We start from the raw sequence: 10,383 nt of genomic DNA on the forward strand, positions 1-10,383 counted from the left end.
AGGTACCATTGCCTAGGGTGCAGTGCTTGGCGGTACCATCGCCTAGACTAGCGATACCATCGCTTGACACAATCTCGAAGATTGTGCCTTGATGGTGAGACTCCTTGGGGCATTATTTGGGCTTCTTATTGGGCCCAACATAGTTCTTACATAGGTCTTGCTGGCCCCTAATTGGGTTGGCCCAAATCCAAGCCCAATTACGTGTTAACTACGAAATCCTAAGACATTTGCTAAGCAAAACTAGTCCCTATATCTATTCTTCCGACGAGCTTCCGACGATCTTCCGCTGATTTCTCGATAATGTTCCGATGGACTCCTGGCAAGCTCCTGGACTTCACGATGATCTTCTTGGCAGGTTCCGATAAGCTTCTCTGGCAAGCTCCGAGACTTCTCGATTGGTTCCGCTAGTACTTCTACGAACGTCCGGACTTCCGACGAACTCTCGAACTCCCAACGAAGTCGCGTCTGTGACTCTGGGACTTCATTTTGCTTCATGCCTTGCTATCGTAGTAAATCTTGCACATGTAAAAACATACTTCGATCTACACAATTAATACTAAGTATTAATCAAGTTGTTCGGCATGTCATTGGTCCCTCGACGCTTCGTCCGATTTTTCAATGCATCGTCATCTCTTATGGCCTATTGTCCAATCGGCCAGTTGACTCCATAACTCTGATATCCTTAGCGCAATATCCGCTTTTCTTGGCCCGATGCTCGTATCCACGACCCGAAGCCTTCTGTCGATACGTCAACCGTTCCATCGGCCCGACGTCTAATCTTCTGACATATTTTCCCCCGGCACAACATGATTTTTCTTGCTTTAATTGTCTCATCCTGATCGAAGCATCTTGCATCACTCAAAACACAGATTAAAATATAAACACATATCAATTGGTTTGATCATCAAAATACGAGATTCAACAATAATATGACTAATATAAGTTTTATTTAAAAAATAATTATTGTTATAATTTTATCTCAATTTGATAATCTTCTCTAATTTTCTTTATTATTATAAAAATTATAAATATTAATTAATATTATCGATTAGATCGATATTGATGGAAATAAAATATTTAAAAAGATATATATATAGTATTAAAATTAGAAGTAAATTAGTTTTATATAATAAATATTGTATTTACAAATATCTAACAATGAATTTATGAAAAAAACTCATAACTTTACATTTTTTTCTTGTAAAACACTTTAAGTTTAATTTTTTTATAAAACCTTTTTTTTTCATAGTTGATCACCAAACAGAGTTAATAAGCGTAGGGTGACTAGGTGCAAGGGGAGAGAGATTGTCGATGGGTAGAGGCATGACAGAGGACAATAGCCTATAGGAGTTAAATTATTATTTTTGAAAAATACTTCGTGAGAATTTTTTAAATTTGAGATGTCATTTGAGAAAATTCAAAAATTAGGATATTTTTTTTTAGAAATCGCCTAATATCTAATTGCCTATAATTATTTTACTTGCTGAAAATGCTCGGAAAACCGCGTGTCAAAATCGCAGTGGTCGAGTGACAAGGTAAAAGGGGAGCTCATGCGAATTGAAGGAATCGAGTTTAAATCGGAAAGCCGCGTGTCAAAATCGCAGTGGTCGAGTGACGAGTTAGGAACTCATGCGAATTGAAGGAATCCAGTTTAAGAGCTTTCTTGGAGTGGATCCTCGCCTCCCTCTGGCCATCTCACACCGTTCGATCGTCCTTCCCTTGGATTCATTCGTGTTTGCGGGCTTGGTTTTGGCTGAATCCAATTGTTTTCCCCGGCTTCCGATGCTTCAGCTTCACCAACCCTCGATTTGTCCTTAAGGGAACCCTATTTCCGCCCTTATCCGTTCCCGACAGGCCCCCCCCCGCCTACTCCCTCGGTCGGAACCCTTTGACTTGTTTCGTCGAAGATGGATGCCAAGCTCATGCCTTCGTTTTGATTCGATTGAGGGTTTTGTTTGGTTGGGCGGAATGGTAAGCACCGCGGATCGGCTTACGTTTGTTCATTGCTCGTCGATTTTTGGTTATGTTTGGCAAGATCGATGTTGTTTGGTGTGGAAAGTTCCCTTTTTTATTATTCTTTCTCGGATGCGAAAAGGAAATGAAAAGGTTGCGCTGCATCCTAAGGTTTTGATGAAGAACCCTAGATTCTCCCAGGAGAATGTTGGTTGTTTTCTTCGATGGATGTTTTCCGATTAGAAAAAGGATGGACTTTTGGCAGTGACTTAATGATCTTTGACCGTTTTGGAATGCAGGATGGTGGCAGTTTTGCAGCAGAGGAAGTGTTCTCGTATAGATGCTGGCAAGCAAGGATTTGAAAGCTACTAAATTTTGTGACTTGAAAGGCTGGATTTATGGTTATCATGGATAAGAATTGTTTCGGTGAAGGAGATCCTGTGTTTGATTTAGAAAGTGGCGTGAATTCTGTGAATAAAGAACAGCAAGAAGCAAAGGATACCGTGTTTAGTGCTGGACAGGATAAAGGAGTACTGGGTAGGGTGTGGAATGGCTTTGTCGCTATTAGTGGGTCGATAAAAGGTGAAAGATCTGTGAAGCTTTATCATAGTACATCTAACACTGTAGAGCTTCCTCTCACAAAGGAGGAAGCTTTGGTGGACAAGAGGCTTGGACAAGAGGCAAAGGTGGGCCTTTCGGAGAAGAAAATTGGAGTCGAGAAGACAAAAAAGAAGGGGTGCAAGAAACCTCCCAAACCACCTCGGCCTCCCAACTCTCCACCTTTGGATGCTGCAGACCAGAAGCTCATGAAAGAGATCGCAGAGGTTGCGTTGATGAAGCGTGCAAGGATTGAACGGATGAAAAAGAAGATGAAGAATGCCAAGTTGACACATTCCAACGGCAACTTTTGGGCCTTTATTATCACTATTCTTTTTGTCATTGTTATAATATGGCAAGGTGCGATGCATCCCTAATACATGTTGATAGTGTGTTGGAATAGGATTTGTTACTTTTAATATTGCAATGAAAATGTCATGAGAAGTAGATAACTTGTTAATGTTTTTTCTAAATCTTGGCATTGTCATACCATATTGCTGCTTCCTATTAGCATTGGAAGGACTAAACTCTCAACTAACTTGGCATCTCTTCTTTGGTTGTTGATGTTACCTATGCTACTTGTATATGCTGGAACTAAATCTGTTGATGACATTGTGCATCTTTGTTTTCTAGTGTTAGTTGATTAATTTGCATAGCAACTTTATGTATGACATGCCTCACCATACTTAGAATTTCCATGCCACTGTAAATTGTTTGTTACATGCCTATATATGTTAGATAATACGAGGAAGGAACTTCAATTGTCTGATGTTAAATTTTCTACTTGACATCAGAGAATCCTCCATACCTCCATGCCATAATCGAGCTTTATAAATTGATATGCTTTCTGATTTTTGTGACTCCTAATCATTGGGTGATAAGGAAAGGAAGGAAATAATTGCTTATCATTTTGATGTTCCTTTTGTTATTCTTTTCACAATGATTTATGTGTAAGAATGTTGCCCTAGAACCAATCAAAAGTTTTGTGAACATTATGTTTGTTAATTTGATACGTCAAACCCTATTTGCAGTCTAAACTGTTAGAGTCAAAGGTCTATTTGATTCATATCGTTGAACATTAAAATTTTATTATTTGAATGTGATGAATATGTTTCTTGTGCATACTAAAGGATTATACTGATCATCTATCTCTATTTGCATTACTTTACAAGCAAATTTTGAAGACTTAGAAACCTTTTCTGTCAGCTATCCAACTAGTTTTTAAGCCCATAGTTTCAAAATGGCTTCGTTTTCTTTTTTTTTCTGTGTACTATAATTTTCCCTATGCTATAATGCTTTGTCTACACATAGATGCTGCTTTAACATGCTGATATATGGTAACTACTTGATTTTTTTCTGTTCCATTTTTTGCTTCTGTGTTATATTTATTAAATTGTTTTATGGTGTGTGCATATTTAATTTGGTATGAGCTTATTTAGTTGATGCAAGCACCTCTCTCAAGCATATAGTTGTCACATCTATCAATTAAGTTAATGACTTCATGCATCCATATTTTGTTATTAAAAAAAATGTTTGAGCTCTTATGTTATGCTAGTCACCAGTAGTGTTATTTTCTTCTCCTTGGAACTTTTATTTAAAAGTAGAATCTCATGATACAATGACATGTTTATGCAATTAATAATTGTACCACATTTCACCCCTTCTATTCGTGTATCTCAAGCAACATCTGTGGTCCGTACTTTTGTATAGGTCATGCATGCATTAGATGTCAGAACATTCAGTTGTCATGGAAGACATCTACGATGTTGATTCCAATAGATACATTCATTTGTGTCTTTTGAGTTGTTTGTTTTGTGGATGGTTAGGACTGCCAGATGATTCAAGTCACTCACATATGGTTATCCCCAGATTTGTTCAAGTCTTGATTAAATGCTAGCTCATTCTAAGCAAGTAAAGTCTGGTCCTGAATTGTACACCAGAGCTTTACTTTTTGAGTGAAGTCCAGACAGGCCTTCACTAGTGTGGATCTAGCCTTTGATCTGCTTCAATTATGTTTCACTGTTTGTAATTATTCAAACGTGCCTTTGATTTGAAATTTTGAGTTTTTTTTCTTCTACCTCAGCCTTGATCAATGGCGCACTGTTATAAAGCTGCCTCCCACATTTGATTCGGTTCATAATTGAAGCTGTTTTGCCAGTCAACCTTAATCTGGAACGTTAGTCTCATAATTCACTTCAAACTCTTTGCTTCACCCGATTCTTGTTGGTTCCAGATGGACTTTATTTGATTCCTAGTTTACTTATTTATGAAGCAGGGTTCCAAGAATACTCAAGGATAATAATCTGGTCTAAATTTATATTACCAATTATGTTGTCTTGTGTATTTATCTGCATAAGTAGGTATTATATGCATTAGTGGGTTAGTATTCAGGGTCTTAAGATGGTTATGTTAGAATGCTCTAGTTGAGTTTTAAACATTCACTTTCGTTGTCATCACACATGATGTTACATGCAATTAATGTTTCTTTTAATGGCCCATTTTATATTTGGTCCTTGGATTGATAAGGTTGTGGAATGGTTGTGCACAAAATATCAGCGCATACAACATGATTACATGAGGAACTAAAAATTTACCAATGATCATAACATGTCATTTTAGTGTTGTTATGTGTATTACTTTTTTTTTTCAACTCAGTTAGAAAATCACTATCTTGATTTTACTATTTGGTTGTCAGGCTTCATTTTTTTTTGGGTGTGTTCACAGGGGTTATTTCTCGAGGCAGTTCCAATTTCAGCTTCCATGGTTCTCCCGAATCATCTGTACGAGCTAGGGGTGGATTTATTTCCATTCAGTTCTACAAGAATGCATCAAAAAATGTTCTTCATGCTTCTACCTCAGCATCCCCCAAGTATATTCCTTGTGCTTTAGCTATGTGTTATGTTTTGTATTAAAAAGTTTACCATGAGATGGCTTGGAGTCCATTTTCTAATGTTTCTCGTGCCTATTCTGGGTGGGGAAAAAAGATCACCCATATTTAATAAAAAGTTGCATTTCATTGATAACCAGGTAGATTGCATTCATGCCATGAGTAAATTCAATTTTAGTCAAAGGAACATTATCTTCTTTCTGGTCATGCAATTGAATATTGTAGCACTGCAAATTGCTTCTACCATGTGAGTCAGCGATCTCAATAGTGTTTCTGGCTGCAGCAATGTATCCGGTTGAGATGACCGACCACAAGAAGCCATCGGGAAAGGATCTGGAAGCTTTAAAGAACAAAAACTTGCCGACACCTGACTTCCACAATGTTCTCGGTGGCATGATCGTGGAATAAGCTCAGATATGTGCAGAGATCAATAATTTCGGTGTATCTCCTAACTCAGTTGTGTATATGAACAGAGTCCTAATACGCTTTTGTACATGACCATCAACACTTGTGCTGGGATTTTGGAGATTTCCTAAGGCCTACATCATGTTCTTGACATTTTACCATTTATTTTTTTGTGGTTACCCAGCAGTCTTTGACCTGATGCTGAATAAAACCTTCCCTTTGGAGAAAGCTTGAAACCGATATTTACAATTAATGTGATATCCTCTTTCCTTAACTATGATTTGAGGAGCTAAAGAATAAAGATGGCAGGAGCCTTTTTTCATTGTAGGCTATAAAGGGCTCGAGGCTCCAAGAACTTGTGTTGTTTCTTTGTTCTTTCCTTTTTAAGATCTGCTGTAAGCCTAGAGAACAAGTTCGATCTCAGATCCCTACATAAAATCAGCAGAATGAGAAATCTCAAGTTTTTTTTTTTTTTTTTTGTTGAACAAGCAACATCCAGATTTAAATTGGAGATAATGAATTTATAGTTCCTGTCTTACCATTTGGTCATTCAAATAAAATAAAAAAATAGATTTTTCGTCAAACATTACAAAATTCAGGAGAAATTAGAAGCATTAATTATTTGTTTTGTTATTTTGAGTTAGTGAAAATGTTCTTCAATTTGTATCTCAAATTGTTGTGTTTTCTTAATAACATAATAAAATCAAATGAGGGCTTCATTCTTTCTTTCTTTGCGTTTGGATGATGTTTCAAATTTTCAACAACTGCATGTTGTGTCAATTTTAACCATAGCATCGTAAATATATTTTTTCTAATTATCCTTTCATATAAAGTACTATACAACCATAAATATTTAAAATTTGGATTATTTAATTGCAATACTAACCACTAACATGTCACAATAAAGATGTTTGCTCATCGGATAAAGGTAAAAAAATATTTGATAACATAATATTTGCTAAATAATTTATGCATTCCATTCGATGCAAATGGCATAACGATTTCATTACAAATAAATAAATTTCTTGTGTGGTACAATGGTCAAGAGAAAAAAAAAATAAGTGAGGATAAAGCGGCTTTTTCTTCCGGAAAAACAATATCCTCTTAACGTGACGAACTTGCAGCATTTCCTCGGTTCATTTGTTATTTCAGACGATACTAAATGCTGACTGCAACGATGATGTCAAATGCGATGCGATTGTCTGACTAGCAAATTGTTGGATCTGTTTCTTGGCATCTGAAGCACAGAAAAGGGGGGAAGAAAAAAGAGGTCAGAACATCAAAACAGGAGTATTTGTCACTCGAGATCTCTAGCAGCAGTTCTCAAGAAGGGAGGCAAAACATGTCTCGAATAGTTAGTGTGCCATAAATAATGTCTCATAAGGAAGGAAAAGAAAAACCCATAGCATGCAGTAGTTGAGCATTGCTATAATTGAATTAGGAATTGGAAACACTTCTTACAAGAGCCAAAAAAAAGAGAGCATCTTTATGTCATATTCACATGAAATGGGTCCTTTGAGTTTGCGAATAAAAAGCCCAAACAAATATATGCTTCATGCTTCCAAATTCCAATTACGTTCTAAACATCAGCATATCTTTGAAACAACAAGGATAAACATGAGATTAAGCAACATAATAATTTATAGACTATTATTCTTACAATAACCGTAAAAGAAGTGAAATATCTAACAAGATACGAATTCCAAAGATATACATATAATGCACATTCCAGTGTCCAACCAAGTAGTAGTATAGATGCCAACTCCTAATTTGTTCAGTTCGATCTGGGTTTTGATCAGATGTGGTTTCTTTACGTTAGTAACAAAGCTAAGAATTATCCAGTATATGAAGTGTGCCAGATTGCAATCACAAAACATCAGAGATGTTTGGCTCATAATCAGTATATATTATCTAGACAACACAATGAATGATCAAATCTAACCACATGAGACATGTACCTTTACGGCATTTAGTGAAGCCCACAATGTTTGCAATGCTGAGGCTTAAACAAACTCCCACAACTAGTAGATAATCTGCTTGAAACCTTATAAGTGAGAATATCGCAAGGAAAATCCAAGCAACAGCCTGCAAACGCGAGGAATGTACTTTTAAGAGAATTGGTATTGCAACTTTAATAGCAACTGCATAATTCAACTTTCATTTGTGAATTACATGTATCTCATAACTTTTCATTTGTGTCAGCAGAGAAAACAAGTGAAGGTGCAATGGAAGTGAGAAATGCTAAAACAACAGGGAGAATTATGCCTCCGGTATTTAGAAGAAGCGATAGGTCAAACAGAGTAAACCATACAAGCAGATGGGCATTAAAGATGACAAAACTATGAAGATACAACACCTTACCTGAGAAAAAATAATAATAATGCGCGAGTGGAAATACAGGTCGATAAGAATAATTCAAAGATTTTGAAAGTAGTTTTTTCTCTGAATGATAAGGAACATATCAGTCATGAATATTCATTTAACCTTTATTAATTATTATTATTTTGAGTCCTGGTTATGACTTAAAGTTGATGTAATAGCTAATTAGCTAAATTCGATCCAGTTTGAATTTGTTTTGACATAAAGAAAAGATCCTATTATCATGTCAGATATTGAATCATGTATAACCTTGATGGAGATTTTCTTTTTCCTGGTTTCCAACTTTTCATTCCACACTTGTCTCTAGATTAAGCCATCAATACTAGCCATATGAATTCATATGTGCCTATGCACCCAAAAATCCTATGTATAATAAAGCATGCCTGTGTGTATGAAGAAATAAACTACCATGTCATCCTTACATTAACTGTTCCTTGCTTGCTGGTTTGAAATCGAGCATGCCTCTGCTCGATAGATAACAAGAATTGACAACATAGCATACTTGTTTAGCATCCATAAGAACAAGTGACTACATAAATAATGCAAGCAATATCTATAATGAATTAGACGACTTACCGTGATATAAAGCGTCCACCAAAAGAGCCAGGAATCCTTCTTGTTCATACGCGCAAGAGACTGTAAAGATAATAAATCAAAGAATAAAAATGGATGGGAATTCGCATTGTACTCGATCAATCAATCCCCCAAATAACACTCAAGCTAGATAGAGAATGCCAGAACCTCCTGATCCAAGCATTCGAACTTCCAGACGCTCTCTCCTCGCTCATCTATCTCATTCCACCACCTCAGCCCGACCAGTATCCTCCCGCTGACGTTCTTGACGACCCAGAAATCGAGAGCCGCAAGAAAAACAGTGACCACAAAAATGATCACAAAACTATCGATGAAGAGCGCTGAGAGTATGTAGAAAGCCAACGATGCAGCCTATCGACATGAAAGCAAGCAAACTCATTGCCACAATAACAACAACTAGTAACTGGTAATCAATGTCAAAGAACACACCTTGAAAAGAACATGGAAAAGGCAAGTTTTTGGATTCGCATAATTCTCCTCTGTAGTCTGCAAACAGTATCAACAAAACGATCAATAATTTCCTAAATTAAATAAAATTTCATATTGCGAGCATGAATTCCAGCACGAAAGCCCTAGGATCCAAGATCCACGAGAACCTAGCTTCCTTTCTCGATCAATTCCATAGGGGAAAAAACACATTTTTATCAATTCCATGTAAGCGACAAGATCCGATCGATCTGAAACTAAAAGAAGAGACGGAGGAATGGTGAATCGGTGGATGGATTCCATTGATGAAAGAGACGTGATCATGCGGTATTATTCATGGAAGGAGGGAGGGATTACCTGGACTCGCTCCATCTCGACAGGATGTTTCTTGATCCCTTCCGGTGTTCTCTACGACGGAGTCGCATGAGAGGGCTAACTCACGCGTTATAATGTATATGTATATATGCATTGGTAATTTTCACTTTCATCCCTCAAAAGTTTAGATTCAACACATTAATATACCTAAAATTTTTTAAATAGATACCATATTCTTTATTTCGCATTATAATGTCCATCGAGAAATCGTATATATATGTGTATACATATGTATATATATGTATACATATGTATATGTATATTTATATGTATATGTATGTATATATATATACATATACATATATATACACACATATGTATATGTATATATATACATGTATGCATATATATGTGTATGTATATACATATATATATATATATACATATATTTATTTATTTATTTTAGATTTATAAATTTATCGATTGATATTGATAAGTAAATATTGGACACCGTTAACACCAATTGTATCAAATATATCAAATAAGGTTTGTATGACTAATACTTACATCACCATTAGATTAATATTTTAGATTAAAATAAAAATTTATCAGATTAGTTTTGATTAAATATATATAATACATAAGTATATTTAAATTAATATTAATTATAATACATATAAGTTTTTAGATTATATATTTTATATTTTATTTTTGGACTGGGATACTGCAAATTCAAGTCGACTTATTTTTTTGGCTGTAAAATTAATTTTGTCTTATTACATTAAAGTAAAAAAATCCTAACAAGCATTTAAAAGAATTTGGTTAGA

The 10,383-nt window shown here is 35.7% G+C and overlaps 2 protein-coding genes across 2 annotated transcripts; one reads left to right on the plus strand and one right to left on the minus strand.

The window, feature by feature from the left end:
* The first annotated feature begins 1,764 nt into the window (after positions 1 to 1,764).
* LOC103976136 (uncharacterized) lies at positions 1,765 to 6,116 on the plus strand. Its single transcript, XM_009391334.3, has 4 exons — positions 1,765 to 1,971; positions 2,253 to 2,910; positions 5,275 to 5,419; positions 5,721 to 6,116. Exons 2-4 carry the CDS (start codon positions 2,352 to 2,354, stop codon positions 5,734 to 5,736), a joined length of 720 nt encoding a protein of 239 aa, XP_009389609.2. The 5' UTR covers positions 1,765 to 1,971; positions 2,253 to 2,351; the 3' UTR covers positions 5,737 to 6,116.
* Positions 6,117 to 6,765: 649 nt separating this feature from the next.
* LOC135630786 (Golgi apparatus membrane protein-like protein ECHIDNA) lies at positions 6,766 to 9,682 on the minus strand. The gene is made up of 6 exons (XM_065137965.1): positions 9,599 to 9,682; positions 9,245 to 9,301; positions 8,963 to 9,166; positions 8,798 to 8,857; positions 7,801 to 7,927; positions 6,766 to 7,079 (listed from the first exon to the last, which is right to left on the minus strand). The coding sequence occupies exons 1-6, from the start codon at positions 9,611 to 9,613 to the stop codon at positions 6,991 to 6,993; spliced, it is 552 nt and encodes a 183-aa protein (XP_064994037.1). The 5' UTR covers positions 9,614 to 9,682; the 3' UTR covers positions 6,766 to 6,990.
* Positions 9,683 to 10,383: the final 701 nt, after the last annotated feature.

Source organism: Musa acuminata, chromosome BXJ3-2 (genome assembly GCF_036884655.1).
Source record: "Musa acuminata AAA Group cultivar baxijiao chromosome BXJ3-2, Cavendish_Baxijiao_AAA, whole genome shotgun sequence".
Lineage (NCBI taxonomy): Eukaryota > Viridiplantae > Streptophyta > Magnoliopsida > Zingiberales > Musaceae > Musa > Musa acuminata.